General features: G+C 54.1%; 2 protein-coding genes across 3 annotated transcripts in view; one reads left to right on the forward strand and one right to left on the reverse strand.

The window, feature by feature from the left end:
- Positions 1-2,922, reverse strand: part of BDH1 (3-hydroxybutyrate dehydrogenase 1) — a 44,482-nt gene extending 41,560 nt beyond the window's left edge. The window contains exon 1 of the mRNA XM_084638961.1: positions 2,837-2,922. The gene's annotated coding sequence lies outside the window, so the exon portion shown is untranslated. The remainder of the gene's footprint in view (positions 1-2,836) is intronic.
- Positions 2,923-2,964: 42 nt separating this feature from the next.
- Positions 2,965-26,898, forward strand: part of LOC311526413 (D-beta-hydroxybutyrate dehydrogenase, mitochondrial-like) — a 49,039-nt gene continuing 25,105 nt past the window's right edge. Inside the window, exons 1-2 of one of the 2 annotated variants that reach the window (XM_084639420.1) lie at positions 2,965-3,147; positions 20,505-20,615. In XM_084639420.1, the coding sequence (XP_084495546.1) occupies positions 2,980-3,147; positions 20,505-20,615 (279 nt within the window). In that variant the 5' untranslated portion in view covers positions 2,965-2,979. The remainder of the gene's footprint in view (positions 3,148-20,504; positions 20,616-26,898) is intronic. The other variant, XM_084639421.1, reaches the window with a different exon arrangement.

Here is a 26,898-nt window from a genome sequence, read left to right on the forward strand (position 1 = left end):
CCCAGTGCTGTCTAGGGGCTAGTTAAGGAGACAGACCTGAATTCCATTCCCAGCTTCATCAATGACTTGGTGTCTGACCTTGAGCAAATCAATACAAATTTCTGTGCTTCAGTTTACCCGTCCATAAAATGGGGTCAATAAACTTCCTAATTTCACAGATGCTTATCGGGAGGCTTAATTAGTAAATATTAATAAAGATCCTGGTAGGAGAAATGCTATGTATCATTAATTGTTTTGTGATTAATAAGGGTGAAAAATGGTCAAAAATGGCAAAAATATTTACATATTCATAAACTAATAACGTTTAACAGGTTCAGGTTGTGTAGATTTTTTTTTAATTTAACAAAATGAGGGAAATACATTGGAAGATCTATTTAAAAGTACTGTATCAAAGAGGATAATAATATAAATTAAACCTCGTCCATTTAGGGCCAGGCTCTGCCCTTGATGCTTGCCACTATTTCCCATTAAAAAAAAAAAAAAGTCTCGTCTCCTGCATAAAGTTACTCAGGACACAGGGCTGGTGCCCCTACTCTGACACTAACCCATGCACTACATCCACTGGGCCTGATTCTCCACCCCCTTTACACCTGGCGTAGTCATCTCCCCGCACAATGTGGGTATTAACCATGGCTGCTGGTGTGAGTGAGGGGGGAATTCTGGTGTGGCAGCATTTCCCCTCTCCCTAACACAGGTATAAATGAAGTCAATGGGAGACATGAGTGTGTTTTGTTTGGATCAGCAACAGTCCCTTGGCATCCGACTTTCTGGTTCCAGCGACACACTGCAGAGATCCGGTCTGGGCTGGCTACACACCCCAAGCACTCAGCACAAGGCTCAGACAAAGCAGAGTCCTTTAAACCTGCCCGGCCACATTTCAGCACAAGCAGCATCCCGAGCGCACACCCTGGGCTGGCAAGGGGCCAGGCGGAGCCAGCCCTCGGCATCTGACGAGGTGACGTGCCCGCCTCAGAACTGCATCATCGGCCTATCAGAGCAGGGGCGTGGGATGGAGGCAGCCTGGGCCTCGTAAGGAGGTGCCCTTGCTTGCGTGTGTCTCCACATCACGCTGCCAGGGACGCACAAGTGGTGCCAGCCCACCCGTCACCAGGGACAACAGCCAGCTCCCTCCGCACGCCCCTCCCGGCCGGCTCGCTGCCAGAGCGGGGCGCAGGTGGCATCGCCCTGTCTGACCTTCATTTCTCCACCAGGCCCGACCTGGAAAGGCCCCCAGCGCCTGTGTGCGCGTCTCTCTCTCGCTGTGTGTGTGTGCGTGTTGTGGTGCGTGTGCGCGCGCGCCTCTCTGTGCGTGTTGTGGCGCGTGTGCGCGCGCGCCTCTCTGTGCGTGTTGTGGCGCGTGTGCGCGGCGCGCCTCTCTGTGCGTGTTGTGGCGCGTGTGCGCGCGCGCGCCTCTCTGTGCGTGTTGTGGCGCGTGTGCGCGCGCGCGCCTCTCTGTGCGTGTTGTGGCGCGTGTGCGCGCGCGCCTCTCTGTGCGTGTTGTGGCGCGTGTGCGCGCGCGCCTCTCTGTGCGTGTTGTGGCGCGTGCGCACGTCTCTCTCTGTGGTGTGTGTGTGCGCGCGCCTCTCTGTGCGTGTTGTGGCGCGTGCGCGCGTCTCTCTCTGTGGTGTGTGTGTGCGCGCGCCTCTCTGTGCGTGTTGTGGTGCGTGTGCGCGCCCCTCTCTGTGCGTGTTGTGGTGCGTGTGCGCGCCCCTCTCTGTGCGTGTTGTGGTGCGTGTGCGCGCCCCTCTCTGTGCGTGTTGTGGTGCGTGTGCGCGCCCCTCTCTGTGCGTGTTGTGGTGCGTGTGCGCGCGCGCCTCTCTGTGCGTGTTGTGGTGCGTGTGCGCGCGCGCCTCTCTGTGCGTGTTGTGGTGCGTGTGCGCGCGCGCCTCTCTGTGCGTGTTGTGGTGCGTGTGCGCGCGCGCCTCTCTGTGCGTGTTGTGGTGCGTGTGCGCGCGCGCCTCTCTGTGCGTGTTGTGATGCGTGAGCGCGCGCGCCTCTCTGTGCGTGTTGTGGTGCGTGTGCGTGTGCGCGCGCCTCTCTGTGCGTGTTGTGGTGTGTGCGCGCGTCTCTCTCTGTGGTGTGTGTGTGCGCGCCCCTCTCTGTGCGTGTTGTGGTGCGTGTGTCTCTCTCTCGCTGTGTGTGCCTGTTGTGGTGCGCGTGCGCCCCCTCTGTGCGTGTTGTGCCGTGTGTGTGTGCGCGCGCGCGCCTCTCTGTGAGTCTTGTGGCGTGTGTGTGTGTGCGCCTCTCTGTGCATGTTGTAGCGTGTGCGCACGCGCCTCTGTGCGTGTTGTGGCGTGTGCGTGTGTGTACCTGCGCCTCTGTGCGTGTTGTGGCGTGTGCGCCTCTCTGTGCGTGTTGTGGCGTGTGCGTGTGTGTACGTGCGCCTCTGTGCGTGTTGTGGCGTGTGCGCCTCTCTGTGCGTGTTGTGGTGCGTGTGCGCGCCCCTCTCTGTGCGTGTTGTGGCGTGTGCGCGCGCCCCTCTCTGTGCGTGTTGTGGTGTGTGCGCGCGTCTCTCTCTGTGGTGTGTGTGTGCGCGCCCCTCTCTGTGCGTGTTGTGGCGTGTGCGCCTCTGTGCGTGTTGTGGTGTGCGTGTGCTGTGCGCGCGCGCGCGTCTGTGTGTGTGTGCGCGCGTCTCTCTGTCCGTGCTGTGGTGTGTGTGCGCGTCTCTCTGTGTGTGTGTGTGTGTGTGTGTGTGTGTGTGTGAGTCTCTCTCTCTCTCTCTCTCTCTCTGGGCGCGTGTCTCTGTCTCCCGCGCGGCGGCGGCGGCTCCATCCCCTGCCGGCGGCTCGGTGCTCGCGGAAGCGCCGCCCGGTCTCGCCCGCCCGCCCGGAGTTACCTGCAGGAGCCGCGTGTCCGCGAGGCTCGCCCGGCGCCGGCCACTGTGCGACCCGCCTTCCCGCCGCGGGCTGAGGGGCCCGGCCGGCCCGGAAGTGACCTCACTCCGCCCCGCCCCGCCCCGCGCCGCGCGCCGCCGCCGCCATGGTGCGGGCCCCGCCGCCGCCGCTGGGCCTGGCCCTGGCCCTGGCCTTGGGGCTCCTGGCGCTCCTGGGGCTGCCGCCCGCCGGGTCCCCGGCCGCTCTGCTGGGCCTGGGCGGCGCCCTGCTGCTGGGGCTGCTCCGAGCGCTGCTGCCCCGCGCCGCCCGCCCCGTGAGTACCCGCCCCGAGCCCCGCCCCGCACCCCCCTGACCCGCCCCGAGCCCCGCACCCCGCCCCGCACCCCCCTGACCCGCACCGAGCCCCGCACCCCCCGCCACGCCCCGAGCCCCGCACCCCCCTGACCCGCCCCGAGCCCCGCACCCCGCACCCCCCTGACCCGCACCGAGCCCCGCACCCCCCGCCACGCCCCGAGCCCCGCACCCCCCTGACCCGCCCCGAGCCCCGCACCCCGCCCCGCACCCCCCTGACCCGCACCGAGCCCCGCACCCCCCGCCAGCCCCGCCCCGCCCCGAGCCCCGCCCCGCACCCCCCTGACCCGCCCCGAGCCCCGCACCCCCCGCCAGCCCCGCCACGCCCCGAGCCCCGCACCCCCCTGACCCGCCCCGAGCCCCGCACCCCGCCTCCTGCCCCGCACCCCCCAGACCCGCCCCGAGCCCCGCACCCCGCCCCGAGCCCCGCACCCCCCTGACCCGCCCCGAGCCCCGCACCCCGCACCCCCCTGACCCGCACCGAGCCCCGCACCCCCCGCCAGCCCCGCCCCGCCCCGAGCCCCGCCCCGCACCCCCCTGACCCGCCCCGAGCCCCGCACCCCGCACCCCCCTGACCCGCACCGAGCCCCGCACCCCCCGCCAGCCCCGCCCCGCCCCGAGCCCCGCCCCGCACCCCCCTGACCCGCCCCGAGCCCCGCACCCCGCCCCGCACCCCCCTGACCCGCCCCGAGCCCCGCACCCCGCACCCCCCTGACCCGCACCGAGCCCCGCACCCCCCGCCAGCCCCGCCCCGCCCCGAGCCCCGCCCCGCACCCCCCTGACCCGCCCCGAGCCCCGCACCCCGCCTCCTGCCCCGCACCCCCCTGACCCGCCCCGAGCCCCGCACCCCGCGCCCCGCACCCCCCTGACCCGCACCGAGCCCCGCACCCCCCGCCAGCCCCGCCACGCCCCGAGCCCCGCACCCCCCTGACCCGCCCCGAGCCCCGCACCCCGCCTCCTGCCCCGCACCCCCCAGACCCGCCCCGAGCCCCGCACCCCGCACCCCGCCCCGAGCCCCGCACCCCCCTGACCCGCCCCGAGCCCCGCACCCCGCCTCCTGCCCCGCACCCCCCTGACCCGCCCCGAGCCCCGCACCCCGCGCCCCGCACCCCCCTGACCCGCACCGAGCCCCGCACCCCCCGCCAGCCCCGCCACGCCCCGAGCCCCGCACCCCCCTGACCCGCCCCGAGCCCCGCACCCCGCCTCCTGCCCCGCACCCCCCAGACCCGCCCCGAGCCCCGCACCCCGCACCCCGCCCCGAGCCCCGCACCCCGCACCCCGCCCCGAGCCCCGCACCCCCCTGACCCGCCCCGAGCCCCGCACCCCGCCTCCTGCCCCGCACCCCCCAGACCCGCCCCGAGCCACGCCCCCCGCCCCGAGCCCCGCCCCCCCTGACCCGCCCCGAGCCCCGCCACGCCCCGAGCCCCGCACCCCCCTGACCCGCCCCGAGCCCCGCACCCCCCTGACCCGCCCCGAGCCCCGCACCCCCCTGACCCGCCCCGAGCCCCGCACCCCCCGCCAGCCCCGCCACGCCCCGAGCCCCGCACCCCCCTGACCCGCCCCGAGCCCCGCACCCCGCCTCCTGCCCCGCACCCCCCAGACCCGCCCCGAGCCCCGCACCCCGCCCCGAGCCCCGCACCCCCCTGACCCGCCCCGAGCCCCGCACCCCGCCTCCTGCCCCGCACCCCCCAGACCCGCCCCGAGCCACGCCCCGAGCCCCGCCCCCCGCCCCGAGCCCCGCCCCGCCAGCCCCGCCACGCCCCGAGCCCCGCCAGCCCCGCCACGCCCCGAGCCCCGCCAGCCCCGCCACGCCCCGAGCCCCGCACCCCCCTGACCCGCCCCGAGCCCCGCACCCCCCTGACCCGCCCCGAGCCCCGCACCCCCCGCACCCCCCTGACCCGCCCCGAGCCCCGCACCCCCCTGACCCGCCCCGAGCCCCGCACCCCGCCTCCTGCCCCGCACCCCCCAGACCCGCCCCGAGCCGAGCCCCGCACCCCGCCCCGAGCCCCGCACCCCCCTGACCCGCCCCGAGCCCCGCACCCCCCGCCAGCCCTGCCACGCCCCGAGCCCCGCACCCCCCTGACCCGCCCCGAGCCCCGCACCCCCCTGACCCGCCCCGAGCCCCGCCCCGAGCCCCGCACCCCCCGCCAGCCCCGCCACGCCCCGAGCCCCGCACCCCCCTGACCCGCCCCGAGCCCCGCCCCGAGCCCCGCACCCCCCTGACCCGCCCCGAGCCCCGCCCCGAGCCCCGCACCCCCCTGACCCGCCCCGAGCCCCGCCCCGAGCCCCACACCCCCCGCCAGCCCCGCCACGCCCCGAGCCCCGCACCCCCCTGACCCGCCCCGAGCCCCGCACCCCGCCTCCTGCCCCGCACCCCCCTGACGAGCCCCGCCCCGAGCCCCGCACCCCGCCCCGAGCCCCCTGACCCACTCCGCACCGAGCCCCGCACCCTGCCTCCTGCCCCGCACCCCCCTGACGAGCCCCGCCCCGAGCCCCGCACCCCGCCCCGAGCCCCCTGACCCACTCCGCACCGAGCCCCGCACCCTGCCTCCTGCCCTGCCCCGAGCCCCCCTGACCCACCCCGCACCCAGCCCCGCACCCCGCCTCCTGCCCCACACACCCCTGACCCGCCCCGAGGCCTGCACCCCGCGCCAGCCCCGCCACGCCCCGAGCCCCGCACCCCACCCCGCACCGAGCCTCGCACCCCGCCTCCTGACCCGCACCCCCCTGACCCACCCCGCCCCGCACCCCCCTGACCCACCCCGCACCGAGCCCCGCCTCCTGACCCGCACCCCCCTGACCCGCACCGAGCCCCGCACCCCCCTGACCCACCCCGAGCCCTGCACCCCGCCCCGAGCCCCGCACCCCCCTGACCCACCCCGCCCCGAGCCCCCGCACCCCCCTGACCTGCCCCGAACCCTGCCCCGAGCCCCGCCCCGAGCCCTGCACCCCGCCTCCTGCCCCGAGCCCCGCACCCTGCCCCGCACCCCCCGACCCACCCCGCACCGAGCCCCGCACCCCCCTGACCCACCCCGCACCGAGCCCCGCCCTGAGCCCTGCACCCCGCCTCCTGCCCCGCACCCCCCTGACCCGCACCGAGCCCCGCACCCCCCCACCAGCCCCGCCACGCCCCGAGCCCTGCACCCCGCCCCGAGCCCCGCACCCCCCTGACCCGCACCGAGCCCCGCACCCCCCGCCAGCCCCGCCACGCACCGAGCCCTGCACCCCCCTGACCCGCACCGAGCCCTGCACCCCGCCGCCTGCCCCGCACCCCCCTGACCCGCACCGAGCCCCGCACCCCCCGCCAGCCCCGCCACGCACCGAGCCCTGCACCCCCCTGACCCGCACCGAGCCCTGCACCCCGCCGCCAGCCCCGAGCCCCGCACCCCGCCCTGCACCCCGCCTCCTGCCCTGCACCCCCTGCACCCCGCCCCGAGCCCTGCACCCCGCCCCACCAGCCCCGCACCCCCCGCCAGCCCCGCCACTCACCGAGCCCCGCACCCCCCTGACCTGCCCCGAGCCCCGTGCTGAGCCCAGCCCCGAGCCCCGCACTCCCCGCCAGCCCCGCCATGCCCCGAGCCCTGCACCCCCCTGACCTGCACCGAGCCCCGTACCGAGCCCCGCACCCCCCTGACCCGTACCGAGCCCCGCACCCCCCGCCAGCCGCACCGAGCCCCGCACCCCGCCGCCAGCCCCGCACCCCCCTGACCCGCACAGAGCCCTGCACCCCGCCTCCTGCCCTGCACCCCCCGACCTGCACCGAGCCCCGCCGCCAGCCCCGCACCCCGCACCGAGCCCTGCACCCCGCCGCCTGCCCCGCACCGAGTCCCGCACCCTGCCCCGCACCCCACCGCCTGCCCCGCACCCCGCCTCCAGCCAGCCTTGCCCGGCACCCCCCGCCCTGCCCGCAGCCAGCCCGGCCCCGGCCTGCGCCCCCCGCCTGCAGCCAACTCCACGCCTACTGGTGCCATGCGGTTCCCAGGGCAGTAACCCTGCACACCTGCTTCAATGAGGGGGACAGGGACCCACACATGTGCATACCCCCAGGGAGTGGCTGGGACCCACACATGTGAAACGGAGCTCATTTCTAGTTCAGGCCCATCTTTTAAAAAAAAAACTTTTGGAGAAACACTGCAGGGAAGGGTAAAGAATGAAGGGCAAGACCAAGGAATCCCTCACAGTAACTCCACCTTCCTTCTCTGCCCTTCCCTGTTCTCCCTTCCTTTCCTCTCAAGGTTTACTTCCATTAATCTTTTATTTGTGTCTTTCAATCTTTAGCCTCTTTAACTGACACAGAAAAGCTACTTTAACCTGACTCTTCTCTCACACCAGCGTAAATCAGGAGGAACTTCACTAACAGCAGTGGAATTATAGATTCACAGATTCCAAGGCCAGAAGGGACCATTGTGATCATCTAGTCAGACTTCCTGGATAACACAGGCCAGAGAACTTCCCCACAGGAATTCCTAGAGCAGATTTCAGAGGCTCTTGTTGAGCCCTGGGCTGTACCTGCCAGGAGAGAGATGTGGGACACGCAGCCACCATTTGAAATAACTGTGCTGCCCTCGCAAGGAACGCTGCATTTCAGGGGCCTTTGAGATACATGTACTAACCACCTCCTAAGTGTCAGTCGCGGTATTAAAGGGCGGTTGGAATCATTCCCCAGGATCAGACCGTGCAGAGAAATCTGGCTGTTTGTAACTGACACCAAGCAAATTGTCACCGAATTTCTAAGATTTTCCTCAGCTCCTAATGGGCACTGCTGTATTTATGCTGCTGCTCCTGGCTTCTGCAACATACGGCCACATCCCCTAGCCACTGAAACTAATGCGAGCCTTGCCATTGACTTCAATGGCAGTAGGACCCGGCCTCTGAGTTCTGTCTAGCGTGCCTGACAAGCAGCAGTAACTCAGCTGTCTCCAGGATTCCTACCAGAAATGCACCACCGCCAAACAGAGCATTCGCTCTTTGCAGCTCTGCGCAGAGTCCTAGCCTTGCTGTCAGATTGTTCTGTGCCGGTCCTGGAATTACACAGAACAGTCAATCACATGGGCCAGAATAAATATAATTGGCCCTGGAGCCACACTAGGCTGGGCACTTGAGGATTTCACCATCCCTGCAGCACAGGAACGACCCTGCTGTTGTGTCCTGGCCTCGGCTCCTTCCTTCTCCCAGCTAATGCTGGGTCACACAAACACGTCCTGGACATTCTTCCTCTTCACATCTGTTACCTGAGATGGGTCACATGACAGTCAGAGCAGGAGCAAGCATTAGCCATTTCCTGGGACGTTGTGTGCCTTTTCCTCAGCCGCCTCATGTTCCCTAGCAGCAAGCACGACCCGGTCAGTTCTGAACCCTTGGCATTTGGACGAGCTGGTGGGATTGAGCAGCGCATCTCTGTTACCACTGAGTACAGATGTACTCTAGTTATGTGGGAGAGGGGCCTTCCACTATTTCCCTTCCCCAGCTGCCTATAGGGCCCCGAGAACCCTGGGCCACAGCCCCTTCTCCAATCCGAGGGACCTGAAACGTAAAGAACCTTGGCCATAGGCTGGAAGTGCCAATGGGCAGCCAGTCCCAAGAGCTTGTTAGAATCATAGAATATCAGGGTTGGAAGCAACCTTAGGAGGTCATCTAGTCCAACCGCCTGCTCAAACGGGACCAATCCCCAACTAAATCATCCCAGCCAGGGCTTTGTCAAGCCTGACCTTAAAAACCTCTAAGGAAGGAGATTCTACCACCTCCCTAGGTAACCCATTCCAGTGCTTCACCACCCTCCTAGTGAAAAAGGTTTTCCTAATATCTTTCCCCAAGCTCACAACTCACTCCAGTGCTCTCACAGTTGCCCTGGGCTGCCCTTTACAGCCCATGAAGAGCACGGCTGAAGGTCTCTCCATTTCTGGGAGGACCCAGGTCAGATCACTGGGCAGGGATGCAGTCCTGCTCAGGGTGCAGCTACCGCAGCTGTTAGCACTTCACACAGCACAACAATGTACATTTTTCTTATATTTGTCCATTAGCTGCAGCCCTTTCGTGCAACTTACATTGCAGTGACCACAGAACCTCCCTTATGTGCTATGCTCCAGCCTAGAGTGGATGCTTCTTTATTTACAGCCACGTTCTAACCTCAGTTATGAAAGCGCTGACACAGCTCTAATGATTTCCACTCAAGTAAAAGAAGGAGCATCTCAGCAGCTAGCTCAGGAAGCGGTTAATCATAGAGAGCAGAACCGTATGAACCGAAAGAGGGATTTGAAATCCCACAGAGTGGAGATCTGCCCCCCTGTTTTTGGAGTTGACACTAATATGAACCAACCCAGATGTTAATTCCAGTAACATACTTCTACCTGGTGCCTGATGACTTTGCCACCCACTAGGAGAGTAGAACTGATGAAAACTGAGCCTATGTAAGGGCTGTTTTCCTTTGTTGCTTCCTGGGTTTCGCAGAACGATATTAATGAGATATTAGCGAACCAGGCCCATGAGATGCGTGTGTGAACTTGTTCCCATGCAGAGTCCATATTTGCACTGTGTGGTGGGGAGGAATTTGGTGATCTCAGTTCAAGGTCCACAAAACCCACCACCTCAATTGCCCTGAGTTAGTGAAACTACTATCTTCAGCAGACAGACCAAGGAATGGGTGAGCACAGAAGCCTAAATTGCTCTCTCATGCCTAACAGCTGGGCCAAACTGGGGTAAGTCAGAAGAGGATCTAGGCTGAAATCGTGGCCCCACTGAATCAATGGCAAAATGCCCTTTTACTGCATAGTAGCTAAGACTTCATCTCTAGTGGTTTAGTTGGGAAGTTCTCGTGTGCAATTTAATACCACGCAGCACTGCCTGGTCTGTTAGCAATTATAGAGATTCATTGGCTGGATTCAAACAGATAGCATTACAAGATGAACTATCCCTCTGAGCCCAGGTTCTCGTCCCATGCATATACCAATTTAAGGTGTATGTGATGTAAAAAGAAGTACACATATAACACAGATACCAGATCTGATCTGGCAGCTGCTTGGAATAAAGAAGATTTAGCAGAAATGCTATTGTGGACATTACAAAGATGGGACACTTTAGTTAAACAGTGAGGTGGCAAAGTTTGCAGACAATACTAAATTACTCAAGATAGTAAAGTTCGAAGCTGAGTGCGAGGAGTTACAAAAGGATCTCACTAAACTAGGTGATCGAATTTCATCTGCCATTTTGTTTCCCAACGTTGATAAATGCAAAGGAATGCACATTGGAAAACATAATCCCAATGATTCATACAAAATGATGGGACCTAAATTAGCTGTTCCCACTCAACAAAGAAATCTTGGAGTCATTGTGGATAGTTCTCTGGAAACATCCACTCAATGTGCAATGGCAGTCAAAAAAGCGAACAATGTGAGGAACCATTGGGAAAGGGATAGATAATAAAAGACAGAAAATATAATAATGCTATTATGTAAATCCACACCTTGAATACTGGGTGCAGTTCTGGTCACCGTGTCTCCAAAAGGTAGATTAGAATTGGAAAAAGTTCAGAGAAGGAAAACAAAAGTGATGAGGGGCATGGAACGGCTTCCGTATGAGAAGAGAATAAAAAGACTGGGACTGTTCAGCTTGGGAAAGAGACGACTTGGGGGAGAGGACAGAGGTCTATAAAATCATGGCTGGTGTGGAGAACGTGAGTAGGGAAGTGTTATTTACCCCTTCACGTAACACACTAACCAGGGGTGCACCCAATGAAATTAACAGACTGCAGGTTTAAAAGAAACATAAGGAAGTACTTCTTCACACAGCACACAGTCAACCAGTGGAACTCATTGCCAAGGGAAGTTGTGAAAACTGAAAGTATAACTGGGTTAAAAAAAGAATTCGCTATGTTCATGGAGGATAGGTCCATTAGTGGCTATTTGCCAAGATGGTCAGGGATGCATCCCCATGCTCTGGGTGTCCCTAAACCTCTAACTGCTCCAAATCACTGACTGTTAGAAGATAGGGTTGGACAACAGGGTGGATCTCTCAATAAATTGCCCTGTTCTGTTCATTCCTTCTGAAGCATCTGGCACAGGCCACTGGACTAGAGGGCTATTGGTCTGACCCAGTATGGTCATTCTTGTGTTCTTATGTACAGATGTACCTGAAGCATCAATATTTGGAAGAATTTTTTTGAAGTCTGTCAACTCTTGTAATAAGTGGGAAAAGATTGGATGGTATCTGGGATGCTGCAAAACTGAGCACTCTCTCACACAACTAAGACCTCGATTTTACTTAACAGACTCATAGTGAAAATAATGGAAAAAATGATTTTTAAATTTTTTTCGCAGTACTGTAAAATTAGAAATTAGTAGAAGAAAAAAGTGAACCTAGCGACTGGCACAGAATTGCAGACCTGATGTCCCACTTTATACTTTTTGAAATGAAATGTCTTTTGGTTTGTTTGTAAGCTTTGACAAATGTGCCAAATTCTGCTCTCCCAGACAGCACCACTGTAGTCTGTGGGGAGTATGTGAAAGTGCGTCTTGTGCTTATACAGTGACTCAAACTCTATGCTTGGTCTTGCTGCCACTGGAATTGCTCCCTCACATTGTGTGTCTCTGCTGTCTAATAATCTCCTGCCCCTCTAGTTCTTGTTCTCTGCCACCTGCTCAATCTCCCTGCTCCTCCAATGTTTCCTTGACCCCCACCCCTTTTATTCTGTTTCTAAACTGTAGAGCCCAGTGGAGGTGGCCGTCTTCCCCAAAGACAGCTGGGGAGACGGTAGTCATCTGTACCTCACTGCTATCTCCAGAGGCTGTAGGGAAAGGCTGTCTTAACTGGAGGCAGTTGTGGCTTCAATCAGTTGAAAGGGGAGGTAGATGGTCCAGAACACTAGCCTATGACTTTGGAACTGTGGGTTCAAGTCCCGCTTTGCCACAGACTTCCTGTGTGCTCTTGGGAGCAGGTCACTTACTCCAGCGTTGCTTAATATATTAAAGATCTGGGAAAGGGGTGAGCAGGGAGGTAGCAAAATTTGCAGATGACTCAAAGTTACTTAGGATAAGAGACGTCTGTGAGGAACTTCAGAGACCTAAACAAGCTAGATGAGTGGGCAACACAATGGCAAATTACTTTTAATTTTGACAAAGGCAAAGTAATGGAAATTGGAGGGAAAAAATTACTCCTGCCACTCTCATGGTTCTAAATAAACTTTCTCAACTTGTCAGAGGGTGGCTGGCCCCTTTAAGGGAAAATGGGACTTCAGTCTAACCTGTGACAAGGTCAGCTCACTTCCTCAGATGGCTGAGGTCATGTGATTAACTCAGGCCAGGCCTGGGGAGATGAGGGAGGAAAGGACAAGAGACCTGGGATAGTCATTGCAGAAAGGAGCTAGGTGGGGTTAGGAGTGCTACACATGGCAGAAGCCTCAGAAAATATTGATCTGGGATTAGGCCCTGAAAGGCCAATGTGTGTAAGGACTAAATAAAATGAACCCCAGAGGGGAAGAGTTTTAATTACCATGGGACTGTGATGTGGAGTTCTTAAGGGGACGTGAGCAGAAGGAGAAACCGAGGCAGGGCACTGCAGAGAAAGGGACTTGGGCATTATTATGGATAGCTCAGTGAAGACTTCTCAATACGCAGCTTTTGCTAACAATCAAGCAAGATGTTAGGATGCGTGAAGAGTGGGATGCTGAATAATATTGAGACTATTTTAATGCCTTTATTTAAATCAATGGTGTGTCCCCAGCTGTAAGTCTGCGCGTAGAACTGGCCACCCCATTTCAGAAGGGATAGTGCAGAACTAGAGTGGGTTCAGAGACGGGCAACAAGAACTATCAAGGGCCTGGAAAAACTCTAGTACAAAGAGAGATTGAAAAGACTGTGACTGCTATGCTAGAAAGGAGATGAGTGAGAAGGGACATGATAAAAACTATGTAGAATGATGAGTTGTCTAGAGAAGGGAGATCAGGAACTGTTTTTCCTGTCTCATAGCACAAGTACAAGGGGACATTCAATTAAATGGAATGGTGGGCAAATCAAAACCGATTAAATTGAAACACTTTATGATTAAACACAACATGATTAAATGTGGAACTCGTTGCCCTAAGAAATCATTGAAGCCAAGAATTTAAGATTCAAAAAAGGACTGAGCATTTATATGGATATCAAGAATATGCAGACTTATAATTAATGATAAAAATCCTGTAGAAGGGACATCAAACCTTGCGCCTCAGAGCTTAAGACTGTCTCTAATGATTAGAGATCAGGATGAGCCGTAATGTTGAAGGCAGTATCCCACATCTGCTGCTGTGGGGTTCTTACACCTTCCTCTGCAGCATCTGGTGCAGGCCCCTGTCGGAGGTAGGATATTGGACTAGATGGACTCCAGGTCTGATCGAGGTTGGCGATTCCTGTGTTCCTCAATGAAGAGAAATACACTTACATTTTTAGGAAACTAAAGACCCGCCACTTTTACATAATGAACTTGTCAGAAAATGTATAAAATAAGCCCCTGTGCCTTTGCTGCCAGGAGTCCACAGACCCCAATCCTCACTGCATTTTCATGCAGTGTGTGCAGAGTCCCCAGGAGGAGAACCCAGCCCATGCTCTGCTACCCATGGCCAAGAGGAGTAAATCTGATTTGTGCCACTGAGATCAGTGGATCTGGCTGAATACACAGAGGGACATGGGTGTTGGAACTTGGCGTGCTGGGGGTTCCGCCGCACCCCATGGCTTGAAGTGGTTTCCATCATAGACAGGGTTTACAGTTTGGTCCAATGGTTCTCCACACCCCCACTATACACATTGTTCCAGCCCCCCTACACAGGGAGCAGACCTCCTAAGCAAACAGCGATTCTTTTCACACACAAACTTCTCAAAGCAGCACCACCCTGTTACTCGCTAATTCATATTATCAAGAAAATTAGAAAAATCAGCAACTCAGAGGGGGGATCAGCATTCAGCAGAGGAATGTTACCAGACTCTGGATCGTCTCTCAGTAGTTATAATCCAGATTGGTTCATATTTTGTGAAGTTGCCTGAGTATTATGGTACATTTGAAACGGTTCCGTTACTAGGACAGAAGCCCTTAAGTGCCTGGTAAAGCAGTCTGAAATTAAGTGTTTGTTGTCGGAACAGACAAAGTTCAGTATTGTAACTGCTTGTTTTGAACTTAAAATGAATCCATGCTGCACCAGATAATAAGGAGGGTGTCAAGGATGGGTTCACAGGGAATGGGGCCTTGAAAAACAAATGACAGCGAGAGAGGGAATAGGAAAAAGTCTAGACGAGTGTGTGCAGGTTCTCAAATTATCTGGAAAGGCTGAGGTTATCCAGCTACTTTGCTTGACTTTGCCTCTGTTGCAATCAGTGGATCTAATTTTGAGCATGTGTGGAAATTGTTCAGTTTATTTTAAAGAAAATCAGACCCTTTTTTGAAAAAAATAAGTAAACTGTAAATGTGTTGATGTAGGTGCAGGTTTAAGTGAATATTTATTGTAAAGTACTTAGACACACAACTTGCCTTTGTGGAAAATGTCATCTAGATATAGCAGTGCCGTGCGTATAGATTAGTGAGCTAGCACACGTGATATCACTGAGTCATCCCACCAAAGCCATCACTAAGCCAAGAGTTCTGTGTTCCAGCATGTCAGCAGCTCCAAGGTGCGCTGGCAGAACTATGTGGGGTGAGTTACCTACACACTGGTTACTCTGTAACACCTGCTGTCTCCAAGCACTGTACAAATATTGGTGAGAGAACCCTCACCATCCTTTGAGTGGCAGCTAACTAGTAGTATCTTCGTTTCACAGAGGGACAAACTGAGGCATGGAGAGGCTAAGTGATTTGCCTGAGGTCATTCCAGCAACTCGGTGTCAGGAATGTGGCCGGATTCCTGAGCTGCCTGCCAACCATGCTGCGTCTGCCTGCTCTACTCGGGACTGTTGGACCTTCACATTTACAAGCACTCAGGGCTTGTCTACGCTTACTGGGGATTAATGAGCAGCCGGCTATCAATGCATTGGCAGTCGATTTAGTGGGTCTAGTGAAGACCCACTAAATGGACCGCCGATCACTCTGCCATTGACTCCTGTACTCCACCGGATCAAGAAGAGGAGGGGGAGTCGACAGAAGAGCGTTTACGTCTCGTATCGTGGACCCAGCAGTAAGCAGATCTAAGCTACGTCGACTTGAGATACGCTATTCACGTAACTCAAATTGCGTAGCTTAGATTGAATTTCCCCTGTAGTGTAGACAAGGCCTCGGTTAACCTGATTTTAAAATGTTGAGGGGTGCTGCTTGGGTGATGGTCATTTGAATATCTTATGAGCAGTCTTTCTATGAGCTGGAATAAAGAGCAGGAACATGAGGTATTTACACAGAGATCTATTTTGAAAGGTGTACATTTGCACAGCCACAACTCTGAATGGGTGTACAACACTGTGTGTGAGTGTGTGTGCTCATGGTGTTTGCTCACACAAACCAATCACTTGTACACAAACACTGGGAGATGTGTGTGCAGTGCGTCTAACTACTTCTATATCACAGTAGTATCCAAATACCTCACAGTCATTAATGTATTTATTATGCTCATGGCACCCTGTGAGGCCAGGCAGTGCTACTGTCTCCATTTTAGATGGAGAAAACGGAGGCACAGAGCCACTAAGTGATTAGCCGCAGGTCACACGGAATCTGTGGCAGAGCCACGCATTGAACGTCCTGAGTCCCAGCCTAGTGCTTTATCACAAACACCCCTTCTCAATGGGCTTATTGTTGCTGGGAGGAATGGTAGATACGCTGGAGGGTAGGGATAGGATATAGAGGGACCTAGACAAATTGGAGGATTGGGCCAAAAGAAATCTGATGAGGTTCAACAAGGACAAGTGCAGAGTCCTGCACTTAGGACGGAAGAATCCAATGCACTGCTACAGACTAGGGACCGAATGGCTAGGCAGCAGTTCTGCAGAAAAGGACCTGGGGGTTACAGTGAACGAGAAGCTGGATATGAGTCAACAGTGTGCCCTTGTTGCCAAGAAGGCTAAAGGCATTTTGGGGTGAAAAAGTAGGGGCATTGCCGGAAGATCGAGGGACGTGATCGTTCCCCTCTATTTGGCGTCCGTGAGGCCTCATCTGGAGTACTGTGTCCAGGTTTGGGCCCCACACTACAAGAAGGATGTGGAAAAATTGGAAAGCGTCCAGCGGAGGGCAACAAAAATGATTAGGGGACTGGAACACATGACTTAGGAGGAGAGGCTGAGGGAACTGGGATTGTTTAGTCTGCAGAAGAGAAGAATGAGGGGGGATTTGATAGCTGCTTTCAGCTACCTGAAAGCGGGTTCCAAAGAGGATGGATCTAAACTGTTCTCAGTGGTAGCAGATGACAGAACGAGGAGTAATGGTCTCAAGTCGCAGTGGGGGATGTTTAGGTTGGATGTTAGGAAAACCTCTTTCACTAAGAGGGTGGTGAAGCACTGGAATGGGTTACCTAGGGAGGTGGTGGAATCTCCTTCCTTAGAGGTTTTCAAGGTCAGGCTTGACAAAGCCCTGGCTGGGATGATTTAATTGGGGATTTGTCCTGCTTTGAGCAGGGGGTTGGACTAGATGACCTCCTGAGGTCCCTTCCAACCCTGATCTTCTATGATTCTATGATTCAGTGGGTAAAGGATGGGATGTAACTCATTCCCTTATCAGTTTCTGCTCTGTCTGCTTCTGTCTATGATCTGATCCTTATCACACTGTAGTTCTTCCACATTAATCCCCTTACCTTATTATTGCTACATACATCAGCAAAAACAAAAAATAGGAGCATGAGCATCTGGAAGGGACAGCTGGACAAGTTGCCAGAGTGCGAGGCCCTTATTCCAGAAACTGTCTCTTGTAGCGTAACACAGGGAATATTGGGTTGCAAGCCACTCCCCAGAGACATTTTAAATCTAAGTTCCTTATTGCTTCCTCTTACTATTTTTTATTGTATATCATCATCGCCTGAAAGATAGTGCCGCAAGGAAGCCTATACAAACTCTATATTATACAGCCCTAGCTTCAGTTTGGAGAGCTATAGAACATTACAGTCATAAACAGGACACACAATTTGGTGTTGCTGGCTCACTTAAGCTTTTAAATTTAATTGTTTCACATAACTGACAGTACCATGATGAACAGAATAGGGGACGGGGAGTTCAGTCAAAGGGGGAAGGAGTATGTCCTAGGGGTTAGAGCACAAGATTGTGTGTTTAAGGACTTCTGGGTTCTGTGCTCAAAATTACCACTGGCTTACTGTGTGACTTATTGGAATTGGAAAAGGTGCAGAGAAGGGCAACAAAAATTATTAGGGGCATGGAATGGCTGCCATATGAGGGGAGATTAATAAGACTGGGACTTTTCAGTTTGGAAAAGAGACGACTCAGAGGGGATATGATAGAGCAGGGGTCAGCAACCTTCAGCACACGGCCCATCAGGGTAATTTGCTGGTGGGCCATGAGACATTTTGTTTACGTGGACCGTCTGCAGGCACGGCCCCCCGCAGCTCCTAGTGGCCATGGTTCACTGTTCCCGGCCAATGGGAGCTGCGGGAAGCGGTGGGCCGCAGGGATGTGCTGGCCGCCACTTCCCACAGCTCCCGTTGGTCAGGCACGGTGAACCGTGGCCACTGGGAGCTGCAGGGGCCCTGCCTGTGGACGGTCAATGTAAACAAACTGTCTCGCGGCCCACCAGCAGATTAACCTGATGGGCTGCGTGCCGAAGGTTGCCAACCCCTGTGATAGAGGTCTATAAAATCCTGATTGGTGTGGAGAAAGTAAATAAGGAAGTGTTCTTTTCTCCTTCTCATAACACAAGAGAAAGAAAGAAAGATCTTGGAGTCATTGTGGATAGTTCTCTGAAAACATCCACTCAATGTGCAGGGCAGTCAAAAAAGCTAACAGAATGCTGGGAATAATTAAGAAAGGGATTGATAATAGGACAGAAAATATCATGTTGCCTCTATATAAATCCATGGTATGCCCACATCTTAAATACTGTCTGCAGATGTGGTCGCCCCATCTCCAAAAAGATATATTGGAATTGGAAAAGGTTCAGAAAAGGGCAACAAAAATTATCAGGGGTATGGAACGGCTTCTGTCTGAGGAGAGATTAATAAGACTGAGACTTTTCAGCTTGGAAAAGAGATGGCTAAGGGGAGATATGATTGAGAAAGTAGATAAGGAAGTGTTATTTACTCCTCATAACACAAGAACTAGGGCCCACCAAATGAAATTAATAGGCAGCAGCTTTAAAACAAACAACAGGAAGTATTTTTTCACATAACACACAGTCAACCTGTGGAACTCCTTGCCAGAGGATGTTTTGAAGGCCAAGACCATAACAGGGTTCAAAAAAGAACTAGATAAATTCATGGCGCATAGGTCCATCAATGGCTATTAGTCAGGATGGGCAGGAATGGTGTCCCTAGCCTCTTTGCCAGAAGCTGGGAATGAGCGACAGGGGATGGATCACTTGATGATTCCCTGTTCTGTTCATTCCCTCTGGGGCACCTGGCATTGGCCACTGTCGGAAGACAGGATACTGGGCTAGATGGACCTTTGGTCTGACCCAGTATGGCTGTTCTTATGACATTAGACAAGACATTGAATCATTGTGCATCAGTGTACCCACCCATTGAAAAAAGATAATACCAATCGAATACCTTAAAGCCAGATTAAGTGTTCATGCACTGGCAAGTTGGACTTTGCAGTGTATCAAAAAGACCTGCTAACATACATTCTGCATTCTTGCATGCCCTGTTGAATCACTCTAAAATATCATTAAGTAAGGTATTCCACAGAAATGATCAAACAATTAGAAAACCTGGCCTATGAGGAAAGGTTAAAATACTGGGCATGTTTAGTCTTGAGAAAAGCAGACTGGGGGTGCGGGGCGGGGATCGGATAACTGTCCTCAGATATGTTGAGGGCTCTTATACAGAGGACAGTGATCAGTTGCTCTCCATGTCCACTGAAGGTAGGACAAGAAGTGATGGGCTTAATCAGCAGCAAGGGAGATTTAGATTAGATACTAGAAAAACTTTCTAACTACAGAGGTAGTTAAGCTCTGGAAGAGGCTTCCAAGGGAGGTTGTGGAATCCCCATCACTGGTGGGTTTTAAGGACAGGTTGGATATACACCTGACAGGGTTGGTCTAGGTTTACTTGGTCCTTCCTCAGTGCAGGGGCTGGACTAGGTGACTTCTCAAGGGCCCTTCCAGACCTACATTTTTATGATTCTATCTTTCCTATATTGCAGCAATAACTGACCAGTTGTTTTCATTTTGAACATGTGAATAAGAATTCACAGGTCTGTTTATACATTAAACACAGGTTAATCTTTGTGAGTTGTTCTTATTATTTTAGTTTTGCACTTGCTCTTCACATGTACATGAGCAACTTTTGTGTCCATCCTGATGGGGAGCAATAACAATACCACCTAGCTCTTATACATCATTTTTTCATCCATCGAGCTCAAGCAACATAAGTAGCATTAGACCCATTTTTTCAGGTGAGGAAACTGAGGCACAGAGCAATGCGGTAACTTGTCCATGGTCACCCAGCAGGGCAGAGGCAGGGCTGTGAATAGACCCCAGGTTTCTGAAGTCCCAGTCCACTGCTCCTCCCAACTGCTGTGTCCAGCCTACTAGATGAGTCTGAATATGTTTTGTGGAATTTTGGTGTCATCTTCTCTTGTTGCTGGTGTCTGAAATTTTGCTGCCTTTTTCTGTCTCTCTACGTTGATTTACTTTTTAAAAAGGGAACTGTTGTCAGTGCCATTGTAACATAAATCTGGTTTTCTTGTTAGAATGGAAGCATGTATTATGTGCTGTACAGTGCATTTTCAAGAGAGAGCTCATTGCATTTCTGGTCAAAAATGCCCACATTCTGATCTCAGTTACACTGGTGTCAACCAGGAGAAAGTCAATGGTGTTAGACTGGTGTAAAATCAGTGTGACAGCAGTGTCAGGCCCATTGTGCCTTGCAGCTGGTGGTGTCATTTACAGCTGTGCACAGTGGGTGTGAAATGCTATAAATGTGTAGAGGGTTTTGAGTCTGGTAATGTCTCACACTCACTGTGCATGAGTGTAAATGGAAGTGCAAGGGGTGGGGTAGAATCAGGACAACTTCAAAACAACTTAGGGCTTGTTGACATATGGTGTAGCCAATATCCCTACTAAAATACTATTGACATGTGCTAAGCCTACTCGTTGGGCTGCGAGCTGCACCGGTGCTATGTATTGTAATTTTAATGGGCTTCTGCAGCATTGTAATAGCTCTTGCTATCACAGAGTGTATCCACTCCCTCTAAACTGTTGGCTTCCCCTGCACAGGTTGACGGGAAGGCAGTGCTAATAACAGGCTGTGACAAAGGCTTTGGACATGCCTTGGCAAAGCAGCTGCATGCACAGGGATTCACTGTCTTTGCTGGCTGTTTGCTGATGGTGAGTACTATGTTAAGTTAACTCTGTTAGAGGTTGTGAAGGGCACATTTTAATGGGATAGTAACATGCTGATTTAAAGCCTGTGATCAATGAAAATGTCTCTGCATTTTTAAAAAAAATTCAAATTAAACATATTTTTACTTAGACTTCCACATTTCTTGCTCAGCATTGCGGAGTCAAAGCAGCTAGCTGTGGAAAAGCCCTAACAGACTATCAAATCAATAGGTCTTTCAGCCAAGAAAACCATCCCACTCGAATCTCTTATTAGAGACATCATCGACAGAAGCAAATAGATGCAATGCCAGGTGGAACACTTTCAGGAACTCTGTTCATGTGAAACCACTGTTTCTGAAGTAGCTCTAAATGAGATCTCTAGATTACCCAAGATCTTGATATAGAACCGTCTGTAAAGTCAGTCACCTCCTAGCACCAGGAATGGCTACAGGAAAAGACAGAATTCCATCTGAAGTACAGAAGAAAGGAGGACATGTGTCAGACTCTCTGGGCAGCCAGCTGAGACAGGAGCTGGCAAGAAGCAGGCAAAGGCTGGAGCAGGCTGCAACAGGATCAAGGGCTGGATGGAGTAGAAGCAGTCTGTCAGAATTACTAGGCAATGGGTGTGTTCCCGGCCTGGTAGTGATGTTGAGCAGACTGGAGAGACTGCTTCCCTTAGGAGCCTGTGTACCTGTCTTGGAATCAGCTGGGTGGGTCCTCACCTGTGGATTGGCTGAACCCTGGTTGGATGTGTGGGGCCTACCACAGGATGCTTCTGATGACTCATCAGGCTTAGGCAGGCTCAGAGGTAACTCCGGTTTAGGAAGGTTCAGGCCAGAGGTAACTGGTCACACATCAGATTGTGCATATGTTTAAGCACAATGTCTTGCTGTCCTGCCTGAGGGCAGGAGGAGGACCGCAAGACATGAAGGACACCAACATCATAATGTTGAACAAAAACAAAGGAGACTGGAGTGATTTCAGCAGCTGCAAAGGAATCTCCCTCTTTAGTGTTGGCAAGGCATTTGTGTGGGTCATTCTCAAAAGACTGCAAGTTCTTGCTGAACATGTATATCCAGAGAGTCAGTGAGGCTTCTGTCCTGACAGATCAACTATCAACATGGTCTTGAGACTGAGGCAACTGCAAGAAAAGTGTCAAGAACAAGGAAAATCTCTCTACGTTGACTTCATAAATCTAACAAAGGCTTTGAACTGATCAGCAGAAAGGGCCTTTTCTGAGTACTAGAGAGGATTGGCTGGCCCCCAGTCCTCCTCAGTCTGATCTTTATCTTTCCATGATGGCATGAAGGCTACAATCCAGTGTAACGGTGATCAATCCAACAGCTTTGAAATCTGCAGGGGTGTCCAACAGGGATGTGTTTAGGCACCAACACTCTGATATAGTCTTCTCTCTCCTGCTTGATCATACTTTCTCATCTAGTACCAGGGCAGTACATTCCCGTACAAGATCAGATGGGAACGTCTTCAACATCGCATATCTTAAGAGCAAAAAGCAAAGTCAAACGCATGATGATAAGATAATTTTTTTTATTTGCTGTTGCTCAGGAATTCGATTTATTAACCATTCATGATATTGTAACATGACACACAATATCTGAACTGCTTCAGTGCTTACACCATTGTCTGTTGAGACAGATGGCTGCCATGTATTTATTTGTGTTACTGTAGTGCGTAGGAGTCCTAATCATAGACCAGAACCCCATTGCACTAGGTGTTGTACAAAAACAAAACAAAGTGACAGCCCCTGCCCCAAGAAGCTTACAGCCTCAGTATAAGACAAATGACAACAGGATACAGATAGATGGAGGAGAAGTATACAATGAAAGAATATTGCTTGGCATGACAGGCAGTGAGCTCTGCACACCAGCAGCCTAACCAATGTCATGTTTTTTGTAGGCACCTCAGCAAAGTGGGGCACGGGGTGGATTTGAAGGGGATAGTGAGGTAGCTAGTGATATTATCATTGTCCTACTCACCCTCCTCTGCCTGTGTGTGCCCCTCACTTGTTCTGCCATATCAGTGTAGACTCTAAGTTCCTGGGCAGCGGCCAGAGCTCTTGTGAACTCTGCTTGGTTGGCGGGAGAGGCCACATAGCATATTTGGGGTGTTGAAAAGCAACGCAGGGAGAGACTTCCAGAGCTTCAGACAACTCAGGGCAAATGTGCGGCCAGCAGGCCACTCTCCTCCCCCTCCTGCGGCCCCCCGGCTTTAAGCCAGGGCTGTGGTTAGCTTAAGTGTCTCCAACAATTGTAGCTGTAGTTGTATCCACAGGCACTGACTTTCTTCTTTCCAGGTGGGTGCTCCGCTCCTGCTCCGCCCTGAGGCCCCGCCCCCACTCTGCCCCTTCCCAAGGCCCCACCCTCACTCTGCCTCTTCCTGCCCCTGCTCTACCCCCTCCTCCCACCGCCTGCTGCCGAACAGCTGATATGTGGGGCCCCCCCGGAAAGCTGATTGGTGGGTGCTGAGCACCCACTATTTTTTTCCATGGGTGCTCCAGCCCCGGAGCACCCACAGAGCCTGCACCTATGGTGATATCCCCTGGGCAGATATGGATCCCTCAGGAAGCTGGATCCCAAACGCTCTAGGGTCACTGGCTGTGAGTACAGAGTATGGCGCTCCAGAGCAACATGCTACCAGAATGGCGGGCAGCACCTTTCTGCTCTGACTTCATCTTCCAAACAGCCCCCTGGGGTAACCCCAGTGCAGGAGACCTGGGGAATGACATGGCCTGTCTATTTCCATGGGCCAAGCCTAGAGGAAAATAAAAAAAGGAGCAACTGGGAGGGCCAAGTCAATTCAGGTTTTGATATAACAATTGAAGATTTTACTAATAACAGATGAAACGAAATGCAGGAATTTTTATATATTTTTTACTTTTCTGTGTTCCTTTAAGATAATTTAAAGCTGACTAGGAAATATTTGAAGGTGGCCATTGTATCCAGATGATATGTCTGGGGGGAGAAAGCAGAAGGAGACTCCGCTGGTTGGAAGGCATGAGATGCACTGTCCTGAGATTGGGGGTTCCACGACCACCACTCCCAAGAGAAGGAGGCGGGTGGTGGTGGTCGGGGGCTCTCTCCTTCGGGGGACTGAGTCATCTATCTGCCGCCCTGACCGGGAAAACCGAGAAGTCTGCAGCTTGCCAGGGGCTAAGATTCGTGATGTGACGGAGAGACTGCCGAGACTCATCAAGCCCTCGGATTGCTACCCCTTCCTGCTTCTCCACGTGGGCACCAATGATACTGCCAAGAATGACCTTGAGCAGATCACTGCGGACTACGTGGCTCTGGGAAGAAGGATAAAGGAGTTGGAGGCGCAGGTGGTGTTCTCGTCCATCCTCCCCGTGGAAGGAAAAGGCCTGGGTAGGGACCGTCGAATCGTGGAAGTCAACGAATGGCTACGCAGGTGGTGTCGGAGAGAAGGCTTTGGATTCTTTGACAATGGGATGGTGTTCCATGAAGGAGGAGTGCTGGGCAGAGATGGGCTCCATCTTACGAAGAGAGGGAAGAGCATCTTTGCGAGCAGGCTGGCTAACCTAGTGAGGAGGGCTTTAAACTAGGTTCACCGGGGGAAGGAGACCAAAGCCCTGAGGTAAGTGGGAAAGCGGGATACCGGGAGGAAGCACAGGCAGGAACGTCTGTGAGGGGAGGGCTCCTGCCTCATACTGAGAATGAGGGGCGATCAGCAGGTTATCTCAAGTGCTTATACACGAATGCACAAAGCCTTGGAAACAAGCAGGGAGAACTGCAGGTCCTGGTGATGTCAAGGAATTATGACGTGATTGGAATAACAGAGACTTGGTGGGATAACTCACATGACTGGAGTACTGTCATGGATGGTTATAAACTGTTCAGGAAGGACAGGCAGGGCAGAAAAGGTGGGGGAGTAGCACTGTATGTAAGGGAGGAGTATGACTGCTCAGAGCTCCGGTACGAAACTGCAGAAAAACCTGAGTGTCTCTGGATTAAGTTTAGAAGTGTGAGCAACAAGAGTGATGTAGTGGTGGGAGTCTGCTATAGACCACCGGACCAGGGGGATGAGGTGGATGAGGCTTTCTTCCGGCAACTCGCAGAAGCTACTAGATTGCTCGCCCTGGTTCTCATGGGTGACTTTAATTTTCCTGATATCTTCTGGGAGAGCAATACAGCGGTGCACAGACAATCCAGGAAGTTTTTGGAAAGTGTAGGGGACAATCTCCTGGTGCAAGTGCTAGAGGAGCCAACTGGGGGGAACTTTTCTTGACCTGCTGCTCACAAACCGGGAAGAATTAGTGGGGGAAGCAAAAGTGGATGGGAATCTGGGAGGCAGTGACCATGAGTTGGTTGAGTTCAGGATCCTGACACAGGGAAGAAAGGAAAGCAGCAGGATACGACCCTGGACTTCAGGAAAGCAGACTTCGACTCCCTCAGGGAATGGATGGGTAGGATCCCCTGGGGGACTAACATGAAGGGGAAAGGAGTCCAGAAGAGCTGGCTGTATTTCAAGGAATCCCTGTTGAGGTTACAGGGACAAACCATCCCGATGAGTCGAAAGAATAGTAAATACGGCAGGCGACCAGCTTGGCTTACGGTGAAATCCTAGCGGCTCTTAAACATAAAAAAGAAGCTTACCAGAAGTGGAAGGTTGGACATATGACCAGGGAAGAGTATAAAAATATTGCTCGGGCATGTAGGAATGAAATCAGGAGGGCCAAATCGCATCTGGAGCTGCAGCTAGCAAGAGATGTCAAGAGTAACAAGAAGGGTTTCTTCAGGTATGTTGGCAACAAGGAGAAAGCCAAGGAAAGTGTGGGCCCCTTAATGAATGAGGGAGGCTACCTAGTGACAGAGGATGTGGAAAAAGCTAATGTACTCAATGCTTTTTTTGCCTCTGTCTTCACTAACAAGGTCAGCTCCCAGACTGCTGCGCTGGGCATCACAACATGGGGAATAGGTGGCCAGCCCTCTGTGGAGAAAGAGGTGGTTAGGGACTATTTAGAAAAGCTGGACGTGCACAAGTCCATGGGGCTGGACGAGTTGCATCCAAGAGTGCTAAAGGAATTGGCGGCTGTGATTGCAGAGCCATTGGCCATTATCTTTGAAAACTCGTGGCGAACGGGGGAAGTCCCAGATGACTGGAAAAAGGCTGATGTAGTGCCAATCTTTAAAAAAGGGAAGAAGGAGGATCCTGGGAACTACAGGCCAGTCAGCCTCACTTCAGTCCCTGGAAAAATCATGGAGCAGGTCCTCAAAGAATCAATCCTGAAGCACTTACATGAGAGGAAAGTGATCAGGAACAGTCAGCATGGATTCACCAAGGGAAGGTCATGCCTGACTAATCTAATCGCCTTCTATGATGAGATTACTGGTTCTGTGGATGAAGGGAAAGCAGTGGATGTATTGTTTCTAGACTTTAGCAAAGCTTTTGACACAGTCTCCCACAGTATTCTTGTCAGCAAGTTAAAGAAGTACGGGCTGGATGAATGCACTATAAGGTGGGTAGAAAGTTGGCTAGACTGTCGGGCTCAACAGGTAGTGATCAATGGCTCCATGTCTAGTTGGCAGCCGGTGTCAAGTGAAGTGCCCCAGGGGTCAGTCCTGGGGCCGGTTTTGTTCAATATCTTCATAAATGATCTGGAGGATGGTGTGGATTGCACTCTCAGCAAATTTGCGGATGATACTAAACTAGGAGGAGTGGTAGATATGCTTGAGGGTAGGGATAGGATACAGAGGGACCTAGACAAATTGGAGGATTGGGCCAAAAGAAATCTGATGAGGTTCAATACGGATAAGTGCAGGGTCCTGCACTTAGGACGGAAGAACCCAATGCACAGCTACAGACTAGGAACCGAATGGCTAGGCAGCAGTTCTGCGGAAAAGGACCTAGGGGTGACAGTGGACGAGAAGCTGGATATGAGTCAGCAGTGTGCCCTTGTTGCCAAGAAGGCCAATGGCATTTTGGGATGTATAAGTAGGGGCATAGCGAGCAGATCGAGGGACGTGATCGTCCCCCTCTATTCGACATTGGTGAGGCCTCATCTGGAGTACTGTGTCCAGTTTTGGGCCCCACGCTACAAGAAGGATGTGGATAAATTGGAGAGAGTCCAGCGAAGGGCAACAAAAATGATGCGGGTCTGGAACACATGAGTTATGAGGAGAGGCTGAGGGAGCTGGGATTGTTTAGTCTGCAGAAGAGAAGAATGAGGGGGGATTTGATAGCTGCTTTCAACTACCTGAGAGGTGGTTCCAGAGAGGATGGTTCTAGACTATTCTCAGTGGTAGAAGAGGAC

The sequence above is a fragment of the Lepidochelys olivacea genome (genome assembly GCF_965140295.1).
Source record: "Lepidochelys olivacea isolate rLepOli2 genome assembly, chromosome: 9".
NCBI lineage: Eukaryota > Metazoa > Chordata > Testudines > Cheloniidae > Lepidochelys > Lepidochelys olivacea.